This window comes from Xiphias gladius, chromosome 11, assembly GCF_016859285.1.
Source record: "Xiphias gladius isolate SHS-SW01 ecotype Sanya breed wild chromosome 11, ASM1685928v1, whole genome shotgun sequence".
NCBI classification, from domain to species: domain Eukaryota; kingdom Metazoa; phylum Chordata; class Actinopteri; order Istiophoriformes; family Xiphiidae; genus Xiphias; species Xiphias gladius.
The window spans coordinates 8,861,177-8,886,893 of NC_053410.1; the positions used below are offsets into that span (position 1 = coordinate 8,861,177).

The 25,717-nt window shown below is 39.8% G+C and overlaps 1 protein-coding gene across 1 annotated transcript; it reads right to left on the reverse strand.

The window, feature by feature from the left end:
• Positions 1-2,331: 2,331 nt before the first annotated feature.
• adss2 (adenylosuccinate synthase 2) lies at positions 2,332-25,433 on the reverse strand. The gene is made up of 13 exons (XM_040139563.1): positions 25,148-25,433; positions 15,696-15,798; positions 13,298-13,366; positions 13,141-13,191; positions 12,913-12,979; positions 10,023-10,130; positions 8,962-9,043; positions 8,755-8,881; positions 6,549-6,703; positions 5,895-6,019; positions 5,263-5,360; positions 4,614-4,763; positions 2,332-3,511 (listed from the first exon to the last, which is right to left on the reverse strand). The coding sequence occupies exons 1-13, from the start codon at positions 25,334-25,336 to the stop codon at positions 3,459-3,461; spliced, it is 1,377 nt and encodes a 458-aa protein (XP_039995497.1). The 5' UTR covers positions 25,337-25,433; the 3' UTR covers positions 2,332-3,458.
• Between the last annotated feature and the right edge of the window lie 284 nt (positions 25,434-25,717).

The window sequence follows — 25,717 nt, forward strand, 5'->3', positions numbered from 1 at the left end:
TTCTCTACGGTAATCATTAAAAAATGCCTTGGAAACTTATTTGTAAACATAATCTGATTCCGCATTCTGCTCGGATCTGGAACAACAGGTACGCTACTATTAGGAGTGGAAACGAGGGCGTCTGGTCCATTCTTCACCTGGTTGATGATGTTGGTGCTTTTTTAGAACATTACAGTTTCATTCAGAAATATCTGAGATGCTCAAATAGACAGTTCACCTCTGTCATAAGGGCAGTTTCTACTGCTGTACTTCATCTTGGCTCTTCAACCCACTCAAGGATTACAGCTATACTACCACCTCTGACAACAGATAGCTCCAAATTCATTTACAGGAAATGCACTAAATCATTAGAGGTGCATTGACTGAAGAACTACATCCAGCACTGCTACTGAGGAAAGGTACTGGAGAGTGCTCCCAGCAAGATATCAAAGGAATCCGAACCAGAGATCATGTGTTTCTCGTATCGCCCAAAGCTAAAGAAGTACATTTTATTCTAAATTTGTTCTAAATGAGATATAAACCTGCAATTAATTCCTACATACATTTTTTTATTTAAATTTTTTATTTATGTGTGTTTTGTAAAAATTACATTGAATGTGTTGAACGTTTATATATATATATATATATATATATATATATATATATATATATATATATATATATATATATATATATATATATATATATATATATATATAAATATATATAAAATTCCTGTATGACAACCTGTTTATTGTGGTAACATTTTATATAAACAAGTGTAGATTTTTCAAATGTTCCCCTTCTTTTCCAGCGCATTCTGGTGAACTTCTGTTGTATTCCAGGTCTCTGGAGTGTATGGAGGAGAAGTGTGTGCGGTTGTGGAACCTTTTTTTGCACCTTCTCTGATTACCTTGGTTTTCTTTTATTTCTTTTTTTTGTTGTGTGTGCATCTGTACCCGTTTGATAGTGAATTTGGAGTTGGTGTTGGTTTTACGTCTCAAAACCCCTCCGATGTTACAAGCTCATGCTCTGCAGCCAAAAAGGGTTCAAACCCACAGAATTTTATTTTAAATACTAGTGGAGTTCCCAAACTTTCTACAGACACAAAAATATCATTTAAAGGACACATTTTTTAAAAATGTGATTTTTCCAACTTGAAAATGACTTTACTGGAAATAAAACCAGGGAAACTGCATGTAAAAGGGTTAAATAAGAACAAAAGAGTTGGCACAACATGTGTTGAGTATTTTTGTGAGTATATTGTATGAAAGTAGTCTAAAACATTCATTCATAGTCTTAACCAGATGCCAAAGTCTGTGAAAAAGGGATTCGGTGAAAGTTGGCAGTTTGATCAAGTAAAATGCGATAAATGTGCAATTATCACAGCAGGAGAAAAAAAAAAACCCTCCATAGTGTTAGGAACCAGGAGATACAAGGTCACAGATACCAAAAGGTACATTGTTCAGAAAAGCACAGACGAGTGAATGATCCCAGTTCACTGTTTTCATCCCTCTCAACCACCACTAAGGGGCAGAAGGGAGCAACTGTGTGTGAGTGGATCAGTAAAAGAAGTTTTATGAATGATTTGCTTTGTTTATCGATGGGAGCAGCTTTGGTTCTAACACATGTAAAACTGCTTTGAAAGAATTCAGAAAAAACCCCCCCACCAATTTCAATTAAAGGGGGTTTTGTTGACTTAATATATATAATTATAATAAGAAGAAATCCATTTTAATTAATGTCCTGAGAGAAATGGTTTAGACTGTATGAGAGTATCATTTTTAGGTCATCAGGGAAGAGATGGATTACATAAAATTTTATATAAGGTACTCTGACCAACAAGAGTTCTATTCCAAAATTACATATTGATCATTTGACAAAATATTTCCCGGCAAAATGGACTCTGTGGAAAATTTGTGGTATCAAATCCATTCGTGTCATCATGTATGCTTAAGTATAAATTAAAAAGAGAAACACATTCAGAGCATACCTGGCTGCTAATAAAGGCCTTCAGTAACATGAAAATAGAGTATTTTATGAATCTTGGCGGTGATTTCTAGTTAAAATTAGGAACAATACTTTTGTGATAAACTGGTAAAACAAAGGTGTTTGCATTTGTGGCAGTTTTCCCCCTGGGAGTTGAAAACTGTTACATTTCTACTGTGGCTGGTTCAATGCCACATTCATGTCATCTAAATGTGAGCGTAATTACGAGTTTACGGCTTGTAAATAACGTTCATGTCAACATCCAAGGGGTAACTGGACACTAGCTATATACCCAATTTTATAATACTGAAGTGCCAAACAAAAGCCAAAGCCAAACACGGACAACATGGACAGCCAAAGCCATGTAATTAAACCCAAATTTAATGAATATAGTGTTATATTGTTAATGCACAGTATTTTTTTTAACCGTCACATGATGAATTCTGCAACCACACAACCATTTTGATTTACTGGATCACGTTAAACGCCTACGTTGTTAAAATGAAGATCTTTCACATCTCTACCATCCATCCCGTATGGTGTGAACATGGCATAATGGAAATATGAGTGGACAGATGCTGGCCTAATGACTTGATTTTCATGTGAAAAAAGTGATAGTTACACCAGACCCTCTGTGCTGGTTCATGGAAAACTCACCTGCTAAAAATTAAACTGAAAAACATGAGCCTCTTCGCAGTATGGGAAGATGTACGTCAACATTTCATCAGCAGCATTCAGTGTAAGCAATCGCTCGCTACAAGAAATTTAAAAGCAAATTTTTTGGTTGAATGTCAAGGCAATATAACAAGTCTTTAACATTTGTCTGACGACGAAAAGACAAATACAAAAAGACACATTTAAAATATTAAAGGATCCCTTTATCAAGTCAGGATGCGTTGTATACCTGGCAGAATAAAACATAAAGCAGATATAGTCCGAAGTGCCAAGGTTAAAACTTATTTTAACTTAGTAACTGGTTTACACCGGACTGGCACTGCGCATTTAAAACACACCATAGATTAACAAAAATACACTTGAACAAAGTTTGACCAACCAAACATCTGTGGGCAGTTGCTCCGGGCAGTGATCCCCTAGTGTGTTGAGTCCATTCCCTCATGTCCTCTCTCAGACCTGATGGCAGCTGGTGTTGCCGAGTGTGTAGTATGTCTGAAATAAGTGGCTACGATATAAACGGGGACATATTAAAGAGGGACTTGACCAGGGAACGCCTAAAGTTTAAAACTGTCAAAAATCCAGATGGAGACGTTGGGAACCACTCATACAGGGAGGTGAGTCTGATGGGAGTCTGAGGTCCGGTCCGTAACAGTCTGATGATACACTGGTGTAAAGTAATAAGTACAGAAATGATGGTCGTGTCTCTGTCGGAGCGTTGAGACTGGTAGGTAGGCTGTGTGTGGGGCTGAGTGGAAGAAGGGTAAAGTTGATTTGCCTCTGTGCGTCCCCTTTGCTTGTGTTTCTCCTCCGTCTGTCTAGAACAGCTGGATCATGGATTCCCGAGACTTGCCCACTCCGATCCATTTGACTGAGGAAAAAGAGGGAAAAGAGGCGGGTGTTAATTTCTCTAAAGTAGCGGCTGCCCTAGTCTCGGGTCTGTTTGTCAATCAGTGCCTTTACATGCAGTCAAGAAACGAGGCTACTCAGAGAAACCCGGTGACACAGGTAATCTGAGGACGCATTTACATGTACAGCAGTGACCTGGTTGCTCTAGATTCACATATACAGGCAGCAGGTCAGTATTTAGACTTCACCCCTCTGCCTGACCTTATTCTGGAAGCACGACTTTCCTTTCTTTAACTGCACTGATGATAGAAGACGCTCTGTTAGTCCTGACTTTTTTTTTTCTTTTTTTAGTGTGTGTGTGTGTGTGTGTGTGTGTGTGTGTGTGTGTGTGTGTGTGTGTGTGTGTGTGTGTGTGTGTGTGTGTGTGCGGGCGTCAGTGCAGTGAGAGGACAGACAGAGAGGAGCTTTGTACAAGAGTGTGTGAATTTTACGAAGAGTCAAATGTTCATTGGTGAAAAGCAGCTTGGCTACTTTGAGTTAGTTTCAGTTTAGTTAGTTGGAAATTGGATATAATTAATTTAAAAATGAGAAAGCATTGCTCCATGTGGTTCTCTCTCTTTTCAGCCGCCTCACTTCGCTGTCACAGTGGTTTTCAGTCTCTTGTCATAGATTTGCGGGCCACTGACATTGTTTCGGGAAAAGGTTTTCAGGGTGTAATGACAGAACTGGAGAGAAGTTGCGCTTCAATCTCAAAACAAATGGCGGAGTTGTATGACACCACTCGGGAAAATATATAGATTATACTGAAGGGTAAGACACTCTCCCTGATGCCCATTCTGACCAGCGCTATATGGACTATGTTAAAATGAATTTTAGTTCAAAGTTGACTTTTTGAAAAAGTGACAGCCCTTGTGTACGTGGCTGAGAAATTTTGAATTCTCCAGGAGGAATTTAGGTGGCGAAACCAGGTTCCTCTAAACTCCCCAATTATGGAAACCAGTTTGACGGTTAAGAAAAAAGCTTACTGGAGAAAGTCGACTGTAACTTGGTTACTTAAGCACATGTGAACACACCGAGTAAGTGTAATACCAGAGTTAATCAAATTATCAATAAAATTATTGTACCATGCACTCCAACATGCTCCTCAATGAAGCGAACATAATTCTGGGCGTTCTCAGGCAGCTCCTCGAAGCTTCTAGCAGCCGATGTGTCGCTGTTCCAGCCAGGCAGCGTCTCATACTGGACCTCCACACGCTGCAATACCTCCTGATTGGCTGGCACAGATTCAGTAAGAAGAGGTGATGGGGGGGGGGGTAATATCACACCATTAGCTTTACAGGAGACCGCAATCAAACGGCCATGATCAATACGTTTCTGCCTTACAATCAAGCTCTCTATAAAAAAAAATCTTAAAGACCGGAGGGAGAGGAAGAAGGGGAAACAAGCCAAACAGATGTTAGACAATATTCACTGAAGGCAGAGACACATCAGCTCCACATTTTTCTCACTGGCAACATCAGTTTAGACCTATTTTCAAAAATAAATGAGAGTGTGATCCACTGGGAAGGGGCATATTGGATGAAAACAACTGCATCTCAACACTCTTTTGGTTATGTGTGGGGAAAAGGTAAAGGTAGGGTTGCCTTTATATTCTAAGTATCATGAGCAAAGAAATAGAGAACCAGAAAGAAGAAGTCGTTGCTCTTATCCTTTCAATTATCTTCTTATTTTGTTCTTACACAAGAAGAAGTACTCATTTTTACACCAGCTCACCTGGAAAGTAAGGTATAGATTTGTTGTCGACTTTGTACGCCACGCCCACTTTGATCTCTTCGAACACGTCAAGTATGTCAAGTTTGGTGAGAGCTAAACTGAAAGAGAATAGGGACAGCTTTTCCACAACTGAAAAGGGTGGGTCACTCTGCTCACAAACTCATAAGTACAATATTTAACAGCAAATGACCAATCAGAGAAAACCGATCTACGTGATCAGTGTCTCTCTCTCTCTCTCTCTCTCTCTCACACACACACACACACACACACACACACACACACACACATAAAATCTTCCCAGTTCCACTATGTTTTATTTTTTTGTTTTACTGTTTTTTTAATCTTTTATTCAAAGATAATCTTCAATTAATTTATTGTATTTTTTTAAAGGTGATATTTAAATAAAGTTTCTAATTATTATTAGGTTAGGAAGTACGATTTTAACAGACATGAAGCAAAAAAAAAAAAGAACTTTCTTTTTAGCTTTCTCCCTCTTTCTTTCACAATGAAGGTAGAGGTTGCACATGCCTGGTAATAAATATGTTAAGTATATTTAAAAGATATTTGCACTGTTTAATGCAAAAATAATAAATAAATAAAATAAAATAAAAATAAAAACATTTCAAACTCACGCAGTGAAGCCATTAATCATGTGTGCATATTTGATGAGCACCAGATCCAGCCAACCACATCGTCTCTTCCTGCCTGTGGTCACGCCCACCTCCTTCCCTCGAGTCTGTAGCAGCTCTCCGATCTCCTTAAGACAACAAGTGCAGACTGTCCGTCAGCATCAGTTCGTTTTCTGTAAATGTCCGAGGAGCTTTTCATCATTCTACATCACTTTCTGTAAGCGATGGCCGAATGAATCAGCAACACACACCGAAAATATTCAGCCATTAAAAATTGGCCTCTGCATTCAGGCTTCAGTTTCAGTCATAAGCAGGTGTCACAAACAGATCTATTGACCTTATCAAATGAAGTTTACCACGGCTGGTTTTTGGTGGCAGTGTAGCAAAACCTCCTCTGGGTGGTGCTGTTTGAAAACGAAGCTAATCAAATCATCACACCATGTTTTGACCATGAAGATAAGGTGAATATCACATGAATGAGTTGACAGTATGAGGTGTGGATGAACAAGTTTTTTTTCCCCTCAGTGCTCTTTATTTCACAACTTGAGCTGCTACGATTAGCCGATTAATCGAATAGTCAATTGACAGAAAACTAATCTACACCTATTTTCATTTGCATGTTGATGGGTGGTTGAGTTACTGTGTGCGTCCTCTTACGTTGTTCTGCTCCGAGGGGAACGCCCCGATGCCCACTCTGGTGGTGTACGCTTTGACGACACCGTAAACCTCCCCGACGTTCTGAGGCGGCATGCCCAGACCCGTACACACCCCGCCCACCGTGCAGTTGGACGACGTCACAAACGGGTATGTCCCTGCAACGACACGGGGAGTGAAGACTGATCATATTTTTCCTTCATACTGTAGATACTGGTTGAACCAACATACAACTGGAAAAAAAGAAACGTGGGAAGATTTGTGCGGAGCCTCACACTGTGGGCCCCCAAAAAAATCGAGACTATCGCCTCCCCCAACACCCCCAATACCCCTTCGGACCCCTATTTCTTGATGTCGAAGGGCCATTCACAGCCTCAGTAAAGTAAATTTCTAGTATAACATGAAGAAAGTTAATAGTAATGGATTTTTCCACCTGTTATTTTTCTTTGTCTTATAGATAATCATGCTTTAATTTTTACAACTACAGTTCCTATAATTTTTTGGGTGATTGGGTGTGTTGCTACTCCTGAGGTTTCTACCATTTTGTTGAAGTCAAATTTAAAGGTTTTCTTTTTCAGGGAGTTTTTCCATATCTGATTCGGGGGTCCAAGGATAGAGGGTGTTGTATACTGTACAGATTTTAAAGCCCCCTGAGAAAAATTTGTGATATTGGGCTATATAAATAAAACTGACTTGACTTGACATCCCCTGAAAGTGTTAAGTCACACTACATCTACAAATATATGTATCATGTCTGTGTTTTCAAATTTGACTTGAGTTATGAATCAGAGGAGTACAGTTTTTGCTGCAAACTGGGGAAATGAATGTGCTTTAAAACCACTTTAACTGCCTCTGCGAGCTGTGTGTGGCCAAGTCCAGCTTGGACTTTTTCTAAAACTGAGAACTCTGACCTGCTTCTTCCTTCAATCACTGGACAATACGCCTCATTACACAAATTCCTCTGGATATGCTGACTGGTTCAAAACCTGCTCGTTCACTCAATTAAGTGAAATACCTAGCTTTGAATCTGTGACTGAATCTGACTAGAGGCTAAGTGGCTTCGGCTGCCTGAAAAGAAAGAACCTTGCCAATGACTGAACAAAATACTCAGTGAAGTTGACAGCAGTTTTACTGGTCCACACCCACTTACAGACTGACAAGAACAGTTATTCAAAAAATGGTGTGCTTTAGACAGTGTGTTTCAACTACTGTAACAAAAGCAAACAAGGATTGAGTTTTTCCTGCCTAGAAATTCGAAACTGCCCACATGCAGATCATCCCAGTGTTCAGAGAGGCAAGTTGTGTAGTCAAAGAAGAAGAAGAAGTTCGATGTAAGCAGCCCGTGTGTCCATCAGTAGCCACGTCTCCTGTCAAATTGCTCTTTAGCTAAACAGTGATGTCCTTCATGCTCCCAAATTCTAAATAAAGTCTTGATAAGAGTGATGATACAGATACAGTTAAGGCCTGATGCTACTGTGATATTTGCCATGATTTCTAATAAAGTATAGATAAAGCCAGTCAGAAAGAGAGGTTGTTGGCGTATCAATGTGCAAGACCCCGACACTACCAGAGTTATTACAAGCACTGTGTTTTGATAATAACCAGCAATGATCTTCCACTGCAATTTAATGTGACTGCTTTGAAGAATGACAGGTCTGCTCTGTTACAGTGACACATTAAACATCTAAAAGATTAGTATGTTTAGTCTGGTATGTCATTATCTGAGAGGAAACGTGCAACTGTCGTGATTTCAAAGATCAACCTTTCGAGAATATTTCTGGATTTAATGGTTGCTCTGTAATTCTGACTGACTGAATGTAAGACTGCTGAATACAGGGGGGCCTTCGTGCTCATGCACAGTCAAGTGGCTTTGAATGATTTTCACTTGTGAGCGTGCAGGTCAAGCTTGGATGCCAGAGCACGTCAGTAGCAGTTAGCAAACTTACCATCATTCCTAGTCTGAGCTCCAAGCAGGCTTTTGTAAAGAGCATCACAAAGCTTAAGTGTTTCAGGGTAACATCACTGGGTCACTGTAGATGCACCGAACAGCGCTTTGCAATTAGAAATGACATTTATTCTCAGGTTAGCACAAAGGAGTTGGATTAGTATTAGAAAAGCTATTTGGGAAATATACGGAACCAAACAAGTTAAGAGTAAGGCAGGCTTCATTGCAGTGGACATGCGCGCTCACACATGCACACACACTGACCAAAGTCTATGTCCAGGAGGGCTGCGTTGGCCCCTTCCACCAGGATCTTCTTAGGAGGACCGTGAAGAGCCTCGTACATGTAGTGCACACCGTCTTTCACCATGGGCTTGATCCGCTCCACGTAGTCCTAAAAAAATCATCCAACTGTTACGGCAAAGAGGACAGTTTGATGCTTCCAGAAATATTTTTCTGTTTAATTTCTATTACCTTTAATTTAACCAGCTCTCCCTCTATGTCAATCTCCAGAGTGGGGTACATAACCTTGTACTGCTGGGCCAATACTTTATACCTGTAACAGGTAACATTGATCCGTTTTGATTAATTTCCTCTCACTGACATTAGCTCCACTAACTGGGCTGGTATGATACCATTCTACGTCATCTTGCAATGAAAGTATAAACACAGGAAGCTCGCAAACAACATATCTTGCCATTTCTAGAGAGTCATTGGCCCATATCAACCACAAGTCCCAGGAACTGACCTCTGGAACAAAATGGCCTTTATGAGGATTCCTGTTTGTGTTTCCACCACATCTTGAGAATTGTGAAGATTAGGCGAACTAGACCAATAATGGGAAAAGCTATTTTTTATAATGTAGTGGCATTTTTTGGTGGGGGGAGCAGGAACTAAACCCCAGAAACCACATTTAGGCCACATTCAGACTGACGTCAGCCCTGTGTGAAAAAAATGCAGCCCCGCTGTCCCCAGGCTTTGGCAAAAAACGAAATAAATAAATAAATAAACACAGGACTGCAACATGACGTCATCTGGCAAGACTATGAGCATTACAAACTGCTGTGCAGTGACTTTGGCGTCTGATAAGACTTTAAATTCACCAATCTGTTACTCAAACTGGAACTTCCTGGATCATATTTCAAAGCAACTTGCCCGCTGCGTTATTTTATCTTAAGGCTGTTTTCGGACTGAACCCGTGCTTAGAGCTGAGTTCTTCTGGTCAAAATGCATGCAAAGTTCCTGAGTTCCTAAAAAGGGTTCCTGGAAAAGTTCATTCGGTTGAAACAGGCAATAAACGTATTGGTATGTGGGCTCAAAATGCAGGTAAAGTTTCTGTTCCTTTGTTGAAGGAAAAGATTCAGTGATAGAAAGGGTCATGGTGAGGCATGGAATAAATTACATTGCTCACAGACTTTAATTAATTAGTAATCCCGGTCTTTGGGGAGCGTTATTGTAAATACGCTGAGCAAACTTACTTAAACACAGATTTCATTAGAACCCCAGGGATATAATGCTGTACTATTGGAACAGACCTTTCAGAGAACTGAGTGAAGTCAGCCAGCAGGTCACATATCCTGAGACCGCTACGCGCTGCCTTGGCCGAGTACACCGGACCAATCCCCTTCTTTGTTGTCCCGAGACTGGGCAGGGCCGAGAGAGGAGGGAGGGAAAATTAAAAATAGAAGTAGCATTAGCATGTGATCTCAATCTACAACATGCCTCTTCACAGTTTCAGGGTTCATCATGTCTTTTGCCTAATCACTGTGAAAGCCTCCAGACCTAGTAACTACCCAGTAGTTTTAACTTAATGGAAAAATCACTGAGTCGGACAGGACCAAAAGCTCATGTGAGTGCTTTGGAGATGTGATTTCAATTTAAGATAAAACATGCAGAGTCTACGCTGGACATTAGACCTGCCATGTCTGACTGAAGAAACTTTGTCACATCACCAAAGTGGGTGCAAATTAAAGTAAACCACAGACCGGTGAATAGGACAGAGCTGTTAACTGAGCACTGTGTGCAAACAAGTGACAGCAAAACCTTATTTGAATAACCCAGTGCTCATACTCAGTTATCCATCAAGTGACAAAAAGGAGAAATTCACCACTGTCTCTGAGCCATTTTTTTTGCATCTCTGTAGCCTTGAGCAAAAACTAAATATCTTCACACTAATATATCACTTGAAACTCAGACTTTTTACTGACACAGTATGGTCCCTTTATGCATGAGTAACAAAGAAGGAATACTCAAATGGCATGTAAAACTAGTTAACCATTTATATATGACTCAACATGTACCTCTTTTAACTGGGCATATTAAAAGGAAGGCTTTGGCACAGCAAAATTTGCTCACCCCACATGCAGACTACTGAACAAAAATAACCAAAGGTCCTCTATGGTTATTTGGTTTCATCATTAGCAGCAGCCTAAGTAAAACATGCAGTATCAAATCACCACATGTCCTCAGTGCATGAATGAAAAGTCAACACATTTTTGAGTCTTGCTGCCTGTGGTGGAGGAAATACTCAGAACCTTCACTTAGGCAAAAGTACCGCTACAAATTACAAGCAAAAGTCCTACATTCAAAAGTTTACTTTAGTATAAGTATTACCAGTAAGATGTATTTTTAAGTATCAAAAGCAGCATGAAACAGAAACACTCCAAAAATAAACACTGTATAATACATTTGAAATTTAGAAAATTGGCAACAAAAATTTTAAAATATACCATTACACTTTGTCACATAAAGAATGGATCCACACACACATGCAGAAGGAAATATAATATACAGTGTATCTTAGGAAAACATGTATGATTATTTCAAAGAGATGTGACGCTGATCTTAGGGCAGAGATCGAATCAATTATGTCTTGGCAGTAAAAAGAGCATATTGTACATTAGGATCAGATTTGAATGAATAAGAGCTGCTGTGTCCTGTCGTTCATGCATTTGTAAGTAAGGATATTTAATACCTGTTTTTGTTTGTGTAGCTGTTTCTATAGCAACTATAAGAATGGATGCTGTGACAATGATCTGTACTGATGCATTGACTAACATGGGTTGGTTTCAATTGTCCTTTAAGTGTGACCAATTATTTTTTGTATGTTTTTAGCATCTTAGTGGGAGAATAGGACTGCGAATCTCCCCCTTTGTTTTTATGACCTAGACCTGTTTTCTCCTTCCGGTTTTGAGAAACCCGAGTTCAGACAAAACTCTGGCTAGTCCATAAGGAATATTTTATCATTCAAAAAAGTGTGCTTGAAAGTAGAGTTTTGTACCTTTTGTAAATTGTACACTTAAGTTTGTACATGAAAGTCAGTGCTTGCAGGATTATGTTTTTTGAAATCTGTAAACTCTTTTTTTCAAAGTTCCAAGCTTTCACCTTCCATCCACATTTAATCCCAATTGTTCTAGGGTTTATATTATACGTATTTATACAATACATACGGAAGTGTAACCCGTCAGTGAGTTATAATCTTCTAGCTAGCAGCTGGCTAGTTGTCTTTTTTTCACAGTTCGTAAAATTAAGCGTTAAATTTTGAACCGAATGCACAAACTTGTAAAATAGAGTTTGCAGGCAGAAACCTATTTATATTTTAAATAAGCCTGAAAGCTGTTAACAGGTACAGAGTTAACAGGCACAAACTTTAATGCACAAGTTTACAAAACTAAGATCACTGGTACAAAACCATATTTTCAAGCGCATCTTTTTGAAGGACATAATATTCCTTAAATCTAAACTTTGTGACTGTACTCTGCTCTGACTTCCAGCAGCAGAGCTGCAACTCCACCAGCCTGTCTAGCAATCTGGTGCAGGTTTACAATGAGTGTGCTATTAAGGCACCATGGTGAAAATGCATTCTCTCTCCCTAACACACACTTAGGGAGCAGACACACACACACACATGCACAGTAGCTGGCTGGGTGGTTGGGGCTTTGGTAGCTGAGCTGGTAAACACGACCCAGCTTTCAACAGGAATACACTTGGTCTCTCTTGAGCTTAGTATTCTGAACGCTCCTCAGACCCGACTTAACATTCCTCACATACGTTGGTATGGTTCACTGCCTGGGCGATTAATGTATTGAAACACGATTGTTTTAAAATGGTGTGGAATAAAACATACTACTGAATACCTGGATTTACTATATGAAACACTTGTGTCCTGCTAAAGGGTCTAAAAATCTGACCTTCAACAGGAACCTACTGGTTTATCCAGTCTCTTAGTGACGAAGCAGTGCAAGTGTCTCTGTCCTCTGTTCATAACCTCCACCTGCTCGAGGGCTGATACACTCACTGTCTGTTTGCCTTCTGCCTTCACTGAGGGTGCCTCCAGGCAGAGCAGTACTCAGTGTGTGTGTTTGTGTGTGTTTGTGTGTGTGTGTGCGCGTGTTGCAGCCATTTTTAAGGCAACAAGTTTCTTACTTCTTGCCTGCTTGCTCTTGCCTCTGCTGTTCCTGAACGCCATCGACCGCTTGGTGGAAGTCAAACACTGCGGAGGAGGGAGAGAGGGGACACACACTCTCACACACCTCAGAGAAAGCAGGGCTCTCACATCCATACACACACACACTTTTGCATGCGTACATTTAAACATTCACACGTAGAAAAAAAAAAAAAAAGAAATAAAAAAAAGGACTCAGGAGGACTTACCAATATGTGCTCTGTCAGAGATGATCAACCTTTTCTCCCAGTCTTTTAGACCTACACACACAAATACACTTTGAGCCTCCAGACAGTACATGAAAGCAGTCTTGTTTTGCCTGTTACATGCTGTGTGTGTTGAAAAAAAAAAAATAATAAAACTCACTTTTTCCTTTGCATTTGTTTTTTTCGGCCTCTTCAAACAGGCCCGGAAGGTGGATCACTACACCATTGCCTGAGGTAAAAAAAATAAATAAACCAGATCAATACTGAGTTTGATGGTTGTGTATGAAGATGCAGCTGTTTCATACAAATTCATGATGACTGTGTTAGGGCCAATTTAACATGGTGCAAAAATGGTGAAAAATTTCAAACATTCTCTGATTCAAGCTTCTCAAATGACAGAATTTGCTGCTTTTCTCTACCATATATTATTGTAAACTGAATATTTTGGGGTTTTGGGCATTTGTTCTAACAAAACAAGGTATTTTAAGATGTCCACTTTGGCTCTGCTTCTGCTCAAAGTTGTGATGGGCATTTGTTCTCTATTTTTTTGATGTTTCACAGATGAAACGATCAATCAAAAAAATGTTTGCCAGATTTATCCATAAATAATTGTTTGATGCAGCCCTACAATGTATTAATTTCCATAATAAAACTACAGAAGACTTTTTTTTTCCACTTTAGTATTATAAAGTGTTTGATGGTTTTTTTTTTCTTTAAAACACAACAGCTGTGTGTCAGATGTCATCTATATATGTGACAAAAAAAGTCTTCTGTCTGTCTTCTTTCTTTGTTGCAAGTTGCCGACTATCACGTGACTGTATGTCTTATGGAATGTATCTGTTGGAAAAAGCTTGCACAAACGTTGCCTGATCACAAGAGTACTCAAACAGATGGCATTAATTATATTTTCAATCGGGTTGCATTAAGTGGAGGAGGTGTGTTAATTATTTCGACCAAAATTAAATGTCAGATATATAGAAAAAGGCTTAAAAAAAACAAAACAAAAAACCCCTCAACAAACAGTCTTTCAATAACACTGCAGGAGAGACTGTGGGAGACACAGATATATATATCATTCATCGCCTGGGAACAGGAAAGACCTGAGCACAGTGCTGGAGGCCATGAATGTACTTTTATATACGAGGAGGACAATTGCAGTGTAAACAAGAGACATGTTTCCACTCTGGGACAATAAACTAATTATAATAACACAATGAAAACAAATGATCAATGTTTGTCTGTTCTTCTCTCTCACTGTTTAAAAAATAAGCACTACCAAGTAAGACCAATAATAATAAATGCTTACCTACTGCTGCAAGAGCAATCTAGATTTTCTTCGCAAAATGACATGCAGATGTCAAAATAACTGTTGAGATATTTTCAATGTGGACCAAAGTGGTGGACTGTTGCCATATTGCCATCCATAAAAACATATCCACAAGCACAAAAAACACCATCATCAAGGAGGTGATGCTAAACTTTCTATATCCAGTTTGGTCTCTATTCCTGGAGAAATAATCCTTTCGCAGCTTTTAACGGACAGTAGTGAGGAAAAAATGACAACCATGAATGACAGACCATCTTACTGCCCACCTTCCACAGCACAACAAACCCCAATGGTGATCTCGAACCCAGAGAGGGAAATTCTGACCTCATTTACAGAGGCACACAAAAGCAATTACCTCAGCTCAGTCACTGCATTGAACAGTTTTTGCCTCCTGGAAAGTTCATTGTGCAGAGCATGAATTAGCTGAGAGAGTAGGAGCCCTCACAGAGCTGTTGGGCGCTTTGGGATAACAGCTTTCAACAAAATGAACGTATTGTTAGAAAAATGCTGTGCATAGTGTCTACTGCTGGAGTCAATGGTTGCCTTTTAACAGGAACATCTCAGAGAACGCTTCTTGTGATAAAAAGTGAAGTGAAAAATGATGAGAAAACACAAATAAGTACTTGACGTTCAGTTCATTAAGTAAGTAAACAAAAAACTATACTTGGCTGGAGTTTAATAAAGTTTGTAACATTTGTCCTATTTCTTTTCATTAATAATACTAAAACTATGACAATAATATTGCGTGGGACAAGAGATCGAGCTGAAACATCATCGATGCAAGTGCATGTCATATCTGACGTACTCTGCTGCAAGTCCCTCTGAGTGTTTGAGCCTGCAGAAGAACACTAATGTGTGATATATCAAAGAGGAAAAGGCAGAAACGCAATAAAGCATTGACAGATCATACGGCTTCACATGCAGATGTGTGGAGGGTTAGGAGCCAGAAGGAAAGATGCCATTAGCTAATGAAGTTACTGCAGATGAGTGGATGTGGTGGAGCCTGCCTTCTGGCTCTGAGTCAAGCTGATCACACTCAATGTAGCAGTCGTCAGAATGGAGGCTGTAAGAGCGATGAAGAGCACCAAGCAAAAAAAGATCAAGAAAATACAGAGGAAAGATGGCGTTGGAACTGTGTGTAATTGTGTGAGAGCGAATTGTGTGTGTGTGTAGGCGCTTGTGTGTAGATCGCACAAATGGGAATTTAAGTGTTCCTGTGTGCATTACACACCAATGAAGGCAGTGACCTTGGGGTTGATGATGCCGCTGGGGAGGAGGTGAAAGTCGTACTCCACTGAGTCAACCACCACTGTGTGGCCCGCGTTGTTGCCGCCCTGCAGAGAAGAGACGAACAGAAACACAGAGAGGCATGAGACTACTGGAGGCTCTGCAACTTTGTTTGGCGGAGCTGGAAGGCACGCTGAATAGTTTGACGAGTAGCAACAAGTAAATACACAAACCGTTTGCCACTGTCTGTTAGTACTGTATGTTTGCTAGTCTGTGCTGTTGCTTAGAGACTCCTACTTTCACTAAGATCTCAAGTAAAGGCCTCACTGCAGTGTAAACTAACTGACAAACGTTGCAGCAAAGGAAAAGTAAATGAGAGTGGTAGTACTGTGGTTTGAACTATATGTGAAACATCTGCTAGTCCGTACACCCAAAAACAAGGGCATGTTCTGTCAAAAATTGCTGCTCCCGACATCTACAAAAACAACGAATGAAACAAAAAAAAAATTTAAAACTGACTGTACTTCATAATCAGTAAATGTCTCAAAGTTTAGCATCAAAGCCACCAGCCCTAATCATACTCCAACAAAGGATATGTAGCTGGAGGAATTACATGCTACCACTTAGCTGGTAAACAAGCAGCTCCACTTGGGTGACAAATGACAACATTTTGCACTTTAATATGCGACTGACATTATTTACTCTCTGGCTCACTCTCTGCTATTATCCGATAAAGCCCCAAAAGATACAGCCTGACAAGTTTACTTTTTTATTCAACTAAAAACAATTAAGAGACTTTTAATATAAGTTACTCTACTAGTTTTGTTATGTTTAATGATGCAACAGTTACTTGATAATCGATTAGTTGATTGACAGAAAAATAATCAGCTATACTTTGAAAAATTAATAAACATTTTAGTCTTTTTTTTCCCCCAAACATTTGCTGGTTCCAGCTTCTCCGATGTGAGGATTTGATGCTTTTCTTTGTCATACATGATAGTAAAGTGAATAGCTTTGGGTTTGAACTGTAGGTTGAACAAAACAAGACATCTGAAGACATCAACTTGAGCTGTGGGAGAATTATGACAGGCATTTTACAAGTTTTTCTTAAACGTTCCACACAAAACAATTAATGGATCGATAGTTAGTTTCAGCCAAAATCATTTACAGTACAGGTAATCATTCCAATGTTTCTCAGAAAAAAAGCACATATTCATACTTGTTAATTAAGTGACTTGAACATCCTGATATTGGAGTAACACAAGCACAAAGTTCAACGGAGTCAAAGTAATACCATGTCTGTGTAATAATATGTCACACTACTTCTCAATACTGACCCATGACTTTATATTATTTAGTCTGAATATGAGAAAAAATGTCCACTGCTCAATGGGAACAAAGTTTTCAAACAGGCAAAGACTAAAGGCTGTATTTAACACTGACAATATGTGTTTGCTGGATGCTAATCTGGATGCCGCATACAAGGCCTGCGCATGATTTAGCACAGCTGACAAGTCCTCAGATGGGAGCATCACAATCTGACCTGCTTTGTTCCTGTTTACGTTCCGCTTTAAGTTTCAGAGTCAGAGGTTACACTCTGAAGCTCATTAACTTATGAACAGATGGGGAAAAAAAAAAAAAACAGAGGATGATATTAGTAATGAAAAGAACACAAGCAAAGCACAAAAAACTAAGGTGAGAAAGGAAGGGTCAAATGATCAAAGCAAAGTATTTAGGTATTATTTTTTGCTGTGACATAACACAGCTGCAGATCCATTCATGCCTCTGCAGCTTGCGTCACCGCTCACTAGCTGAGGTGCCAATTCAACTTGGTCCGTCCTGTGACCAGGACGTGTTCCTAATGCAGTAGCCTGTGGATATAAATCAAGCTCAGCATGTGCTTTGACCACATGGAGTTATTCCTGGCCACAGCAGTACCCTGAAGGTGGAGAGGGGGAACAGATGGAGGGGCAGGCGCCTCTCCTTTTTAGATACTTTTACGATCCATCCCACCCCCCACAGAACCTAACTCCAGTTCTCACACAGTCCCATGATAGGCTTCTTATTCCTATCACGAGAAACTCAACTTCTGATACTCAGTCGCCTGCTCTTGTACTGTGGTTTGTGCAATGCGATGGCAGCAATGATTATCCACTGTGTTTTGAGTCAGCAATAAGAGGTCCAAAGTGGGGATAAATACATCTCCAAAGAGTCTGACACGAAATCTGAATGACTGTTGAAAGACTGATGAAAGTTTATCTAGTACCTCTTTCAGAATTAGGCAAGAATCTAGTAAAAACCTGAGTTTACTTTTGGTGTTAAACGATCAAGACATGTTACCTGTGACCCTACTCCTCACCAGGTATTATCATGGCTGTGACAATCCCCTGCTTCGGTACGAAAGGGCAGGCATGGGCTACAATTATGGCTGAAATGTCTCAGTCATTGGAAGTAGTTATCTAATTAATTGATCCACAGAAAAGCATTAATAATTATTACCCTTGGCTCTGTGGAGCTTTATTGCGACTTACAGCAAATTGTTTTGGTTTCACATCACGCCACTTCACTACTCTGGTTCCCTCTTACACTTCTTGAGTGTTGTTTTCAGCCGCAGCAAGCAGATGGTTCGGGCGAAAAAGCTCTGAAAAACCACTGTTACTCTCTGGTTTGACCTTTTTTTTTTATAGTATCTATCCTCATGTTGTATCTGTTCTTTGTTTTTTAATACTGAGTCGATTGTCTTTTCCTTATTTATTTTTTTTACATTGTTGTGTTGTTGTGTTAAGTGTTGTTCCTTGTGTTCTGTGTTGTTAGTTTCCCGCTTGTTATTGTGAGTGTTTTTTTTGGGAACCTCTGAAAATGGGATGATACATCTCAGAGGGTTTATCTTCATTTAATACACTAGGGAAACAAATCATTGTTTTAATTGTCAATTTAATCTCCCGATCTTGATTGATCAATTAATTGCTTTGTCTTTAAAATGTCACAAATCAGCGAAAAATCCCAATGATAATTTCCCACGGCCCACTGTGATGTCTTCAGATCTTGTCCAACAGTTTAAAATCCAATCCTCATGTTAATAATCGTGTTAGCCAATTACCACAAAGAAAAGGATCGATTCCTCACATTTGAGAAGCTGGAAGACACAAACGTTTGGCATTTTTGCTTAAAAGAAAAAAATCAATTATTCTATTTATCATGCAGATTTCTATGAAGTCTGATGTACTTTATTTTACTACTACAATTCATTACAGACTTTTCTTGTATCAGAGAGAACCAGACTGAATGTCTGTTCATTATCCTATATCAAACACGTGTATAACACTGTGTCTCTGAGCAGCAGGGTGCCATGGTGAAAACAGAAACTGCCTCCTGAATAGGTTCTAGGTCTCAAGGTTCAGCCCTGATGTTAGCAACCACCTTTAAATATTATTTAAAAAGAAAAATGAAGCTACTTTTGTCAGCCATTTCTGGTAGGCTGATCTGTAGGTATGTCTGCAGGTTTGCAGGCAGGTTTGACTTCTGTACATGATATATAATGTGTATCTAACTACAGCCCGACTGATAAATCAGCGGGCGGACTGAAGCTGACTGCTGATAAATCCATATCGGCATTTATAACAGCCGACAGGTGCTTGAGGTATTTTATTACAAGTGTCTGTATTATGTAGTTTGTCCATGATGGGCTGTGCCACTCCACTGTTGGCAACACACTAATTCACTGAGTGCGTCACAGCAGAGTCAGTGTTTATAGACTTGTGTCTTCCTAGTAAGGTGTTCATTACCGCCGCCAAGGAGGTTATGTAATCACCCGTGCCTATTTGTTGGTTTTTTGTTTTTTCAGCATGTTTGTGGAAAAAACTACAGGACCGATTTGCACTGAATTTGGTGGAGGGATGGAGCATGGGCCAGGGAGGAACCCATTCAATTTTGGGGCAGAATCAGATCATTTACTATGAATTTGAATTTTTTCCTCTAAAGTCTGGTGTATGTTCTTTTTACGCTGGCCATGGCGGAGGTGTGCGCTCTACTGAGTGCATTTTTAATGTCCAATGACGTACTCGATTTTAAGTTTATTTGTGAAACAGTCAGTAAGACAGTTGTAGCGAGTAACTTAACAACGGCCCTATTAGTTAACCACTAAGGTATGCCATGGCTTGTCAGTGGAAGACAGCTAATGAGCTGTTATACTCATTGCGTTATACTCATTCAGCCTAAGTGACATAACGGTAAATATATCTGTGACTCACATGTCGGTACAGTTACTGTCGGTGCACTGGAATCACATCTGATTTTCACCAAAGATATTACACAAGTAGTTTGTCTCATACGTTTAAAGCTGAGACACAGTGCCTTTTCAGAATGAACGCCAACCCCTTTGGCTAACATTTGATCATGTGTTTCTATTAAAAAATGAATATCAGCCGATACATTGTTATCAGATTTTTTAAACCCTCAAATATCTAAATCAGCATCAGCCTCAAAAATCATTTATAGTTCGGGCTCTATATCTGACCCTTCTAATGAACCCTATTAAGTCTTGAAAGATCTTATGCATACAACCTCTATTTACCAAAATGTCCAGTGAAAGGGCTAACACTGCAATAACCAACCCTTGGTTTTAGCAGACATCTCCACAGTAACTTAAATCCAGTGCACTGAATCTGTGTGTGGTAAAGGTGCGTCCATGAAACCATGTATTATTATGACATAGCACATGGCAAATAAAGTGTCTTGTGGCAAACCAAAGCAAAACACTGACTAAACCCACAGTGTAAACATGACTGGCTACTCAGAAATTAATTCTTACACGCAGAAAATAACCCGATGAGCTTGTTTCACAACCTTTCCATCTCCTTCAGATATGCTACTTGCAGGGTTTCAACAGGTTAAATTTAAGATTTTAGTACCTTTGAAGACCATTTTGAATGCAATTGAAGACCTATTTCACACTGGCCAAAAAAAAACAAACAAACAAAAAAACCCCACAAAAAGTCATTAGGATATGAAGGAAAATTGGAGTCCCAGAATTACTTGCAAAGTAAATGAATTTGATAATGTTTTTCTGACTTCTCATGCAATTTGAGTGTTTTCTTGCACAAGGTGCAGCAGGCTTCAAATCTGTTATTTTCAACAGGCCTCATCCAAGCAATGAACGAGCTGTTCTCGAACAAGATCTCGCTGAACCTGCACTTACCCTTATTCGACGAAAGTAACGTTAACAGTAACAATTTTAACTTATTCCTTCCAAAAGTAGCAATTTTTTGGGTGAGAGGAGACGCCACGTTAGCCCATACACCACATTGCGACACACTAGTTGGGTCTGCCCCAATTCAAAACAAAAACAAATGATCAAAACAAATTTTAATTTTTTTTTTCAATAGTAAGATTAACTTCATAGTCCAATCAATTTATAAGACCTATCAAAATCATATTTAAGATACTTAAGACATTTTGAAGACTAAAATTCAAATTATTTGATTTTAAACTCTTTAAGACTTTTTAAGGACCCATTGTAACCTGGTTCTGCTTAGAATATGACTTAAACAATTAATCGATTTTCAAAATAGTACTAATTTTTTGTCGATGAGCTCTACATTATTCATTCATTCATCACTAGTAAAGACCCCTGTGCTCAACTATGATACTTTTTCAATGCAATAGACTGCTTTTTAAACATGATAAATTAATGACAGAAAGTAGAAATTTAGAAATGTGTAATTTCTCCATTCTGTCTCCTAGTTTAAATTAGGGAACAAACATACCATTTCCTTTTTTGTGTTTTTATGTGGTGAATCATGGTATGGACATATGATATTTCAAAATAATGACTACAGCTACACACCCATCTTTCCACTGTAACCCTAACTGTGACTTCTAGGTTCTTAGAGGTCCGGATTGTAAGGAACACCGAGCAAGACTGCTGGCAAAGCCTATTTTATAAAAAGATCCACGCTATCAGCCCAGGCACTTAACTGCTCACTCACACATCAACAAGCCCCCAGCTAACATACACGCACACACTAGAATGTATGGACAGGACGACGTGCAGGACAACTGCCAGTAAGTGGTGCATTTTTACACGTCTCCTGCCTTGGAAGGACTGTGTTATCAACAGAGACAACTAATAGTCTGTCTGAACTCCACAGAGTGGGTATGTGCAGGCAAAAGATTGTTAATACACCCAGTCTTTCTAAAGAGTCTAATGAAAGTAGTGTTGGAGCGCTTTCGGCTGTCCAGTAAAGGCTAAAATGCCACAATACAACAATAATCTTTTTTTTTTTTTTTTTTTAAAAGATCAATATTATACCTCAATTATAGGGGAGGGAAAAGGCTGAAAATGAAGTGAATCTGAACAAAGGCAAACAAACTTTTCAGACCAATCTGTAACTTTGTAAAAAAAATTAAAACATATTCAGTAAACTGTGATGGATCCCATTTCTCAAGCAAGTTTCAAACCTTTAAAACGGCTATAACTGATATTTTACAATAACAATACATTAAATGACAAAGTAGAATGGGTCACTCCTATAGTGAAGAACCTACAGAGAATTATCACCTGAATCTGCAGCCCCCCCCCAAACACACACACACTGCTCTCATAGTGTCATTTTCGGCTGCAGCAGGTAGCTGTTTTTAGCTGAAAAGACAGACACATCTAGAGACTAGCTGGTGAACGTAGTGGAACATTTAGCAGCTAAAGAGCCAGATGTTTCCCTCAGAAGTTGATAGAGATCAAAACAGAGCTAAAAAGGAGAGAAAATATCAGGCTTACATTCATCAGGTGGACAGAAACACAGCTCTAAATGAATGATAATGTTGTAACTGTAATTGCTCGATGTGTAAATAAGCAAATGTTTGCTCACAAATTTGCCATATCAACTTAACAGTTGATGCTATGTCAGTGTTGTGCTCACAGCTTATTTCTGCAACCCCTAAGTGGCCAAGAAAAATCAGTTATCGCAGGTTTAGATTTGATTTTCATACCATGCTGAAATGAATGGAAACCAGCGCTTTCCTACTGACCCAAACTATATTTTGTGTGCAGTAACACTAAGTATTCACAAGGTAATTTGTGGTAAAAGTTTTGCGAAAACATTTTGTTTGCCTGTTTCGCTTTAGCACGGATCACTTTTTTTTCCCCAGTCAGAAGACTCCTCCACAACAGTACATGCACAGACTCTAGAGCAGGCAAAGTGCCAGCAGAAACAACAGAGTCACAGAGCTGTAAGTGTTTGAAGTCTAGTCGACAAAAACATCAATAGTAGTCCACAGAGCTGTACATACAAATGGGCACACAACTCAGCTGGGTTGTTCACAAATTTTTTGTTGCCCAGACATTAACTAATGCCAAAACATAAGGTTACCTTCATTTTAAGTCCTGACAGGTTGACTGAATTCACTGCATACAGTTTTACATGAGAGACCAAACATGAACAGTCTTCTAAAGGTTGGCCGGACTTCAGCTTTCTTGGAGTAGTTGTGGTTCAGGTATGTGGCTCTTTGCCATCAGAGCAGACACTTCTTAAACATTGTAGGTAGTTCACCCTCTACTGCTTTCAGGGACAGGAATCTCCCCAGCACACAGTGGGATAAGAGTGGAGACAGCCACAAACCCGAGGCAACAACTCATGGAATTGCAGAGTCTCCAGTCCACCCGTTTTGCGCAAGGAAACCAGAGTGCATGCAAATTCAACACAAAGCACAAGGAGTTGAACCACTGAGCCAACATGCTCACCAAGTCCAGATAAAGAGCTAGTGGAGGGGTCACATGGATATTACTAAAATTACAGCTTGATAAGATTAAAATAAAGACAGTCGCAGTTATTTCATTTGCTGAAACATTGAAGGTGAATAACACCTCGCCATCAGCTGGCCAATCACCCACAAATCTCTTTATACATACTGCATGGGTGATAAGTCCACAGCACCCATAAATGAATGTTCCATAATCCATTTAATAGGAAACTTCACTGTACATACCCCTTAAATCCTGGTGTTAGATGGGCTTTGGCAAGATGCAACATCTGTTTGTACACTCTGACACAGTTAAGTATATGTTAGCAATAAATGTACTGTACGTGCTCAGTGGTCTTGTTTTGCACTATGCCCCCTCCCAGCCTGTCTGAAATGACAAGGTGGTGTATTTATGGGCCCCCCAAAGCAGGATATTGTGTTTGGTGTACAGATACTCTATATGGGTACGTCTAAGTGCAGCGTGCAGGATCAGGACAAAAGTATTTCGTATTTAAAAAAACAAACAAACAAACAAACATCTGTGCGTACAGACAGGTCAATAATCAGCTTAACATTTTGGTGTTTCTCTGTAATATCTATTTTCATCTCTCAAGCTAGAATAAAATCGGGATAAGCTAGATTTGACTTATTGTCAATAGTTACAATGAAAAGACCCAAATCAACAATGTGCTAGTGCTTTCTGTTAATGCTTTCTGACTCCCCTGTCCTGTCAGCCCGGAGCCCAAGGGTTCCTACTGAAAACATAAATCTCATCGACAAATAAAGTGTCTTGCTGGAGGAGGTATTTAGACAACCTGGCAAGCCAAACGTTGTTCTTATTAATGGCTTATAACTATAGCTGCATACTGATATACTTAGTGGACAATGATATCTGACAAAGAAAAGCAGCAACTTGTCTCATTCTAGAGGCTGGAATCTGAAAAAAAAAATTGCATTCATTCACTATTTTTGCTTGAAAAAAGAAGTGAAATGATTAATCAATTACCAAAATCGCCGCCGATTACTCGATAAGTTGCAGCTCCACTTATAGCTGATCTAAAATGCTGTAGTAAATGATGCATTGACGGTTAATTAAAACCATCAGTTGCAGTTTATAAACCCTTCAATAAATGGTGCCTTTTCAGACAGTGGCACCCCGTAATGGAGCTAATGCAGCCTCAGGATACTGCAATAACCACGATCCCAGATGACACAGAATGAAAATCAACATGACTCTTTTCAATTAATTACACTTATCGTGTAATGAACTCTCCAGTCAGAACGACTAGAAACCCAACCTGCTGCCAACATCAGCCGAGTGCCTTTTTGCTAGCGAGGTTAACCGCTTTAACGCACTAATGGTGGGCGAAGAAGCCCAGACTGAAGGTGATGCCCCTGGTCACTTTAGTCAGAAAAGGGTACCTTCAGCTACCTCGTCATGTGTACACGACAGGAGAGGATTCTTCGCGGCATTAAAGGTGTGAGGAGCTAAGCAGCTAGCAGGAATTCAAGGTGACATTAGCAAAACGCCGGGAACAACACAGCGTCTGTGATGTTCGCTAGCTAGCAGACGTGTCGTTAGCTCTCCGGGTCTGACCACCTAACTTAACACCGGGGAAGCGCGGCGTTTTCGCTGGACGTTATCTGCGGAATTTCCGGTAACTAGCTTAACCGGGAACGGGCGCCTCAGAAGTGGATGCTGCATGTGGGCTAACCAACCTGACATCTGCACACCATGTCCGCGTCTTGTGCCAGCAGATCCACAACTTTTCCCTTTCCCTCGTCGCCCCATTGAGCCCCGAGCACCACGGTCACTTTGTTGCCGACGGCCGGTCGAGGTGCCCGCTTCGTCGGGCTGCAGCTGTCATTCGGGGCACCGGCTGCTTCCTGACTCCCACTTTCCGACATTTCAGCTGGGTCCCTGGCTGACTACACTTGTGCGCCCTTTCGCACCGTGCTGCGCTGCTGCACCAAAGATAGCTGAGAGGAGTGAAGGGACGCTGAAGCTGGCTTGTGGTTCGACGGTTAAGGGCCCTTTAAATGACACCGTTCAGTGTTAAATCAACCTAATGTTGCGAAGGGGTGTTAGACAGCCTAATTAAAGCCTTTCAGATTTGTGAAACCTTTATTTTATTTGTGGGGAAAAAAAACACCTAAATTTCGATGTTTTTTTTTCTCCCCCTCATCCAGACTACATCAGACCAGGTCCAAATCAAATGCCACTATACATATACGTGTCAACCTGACTAACCCAGAGAAGCTAAAGACTGTTTCAACACAGTTTCGGAT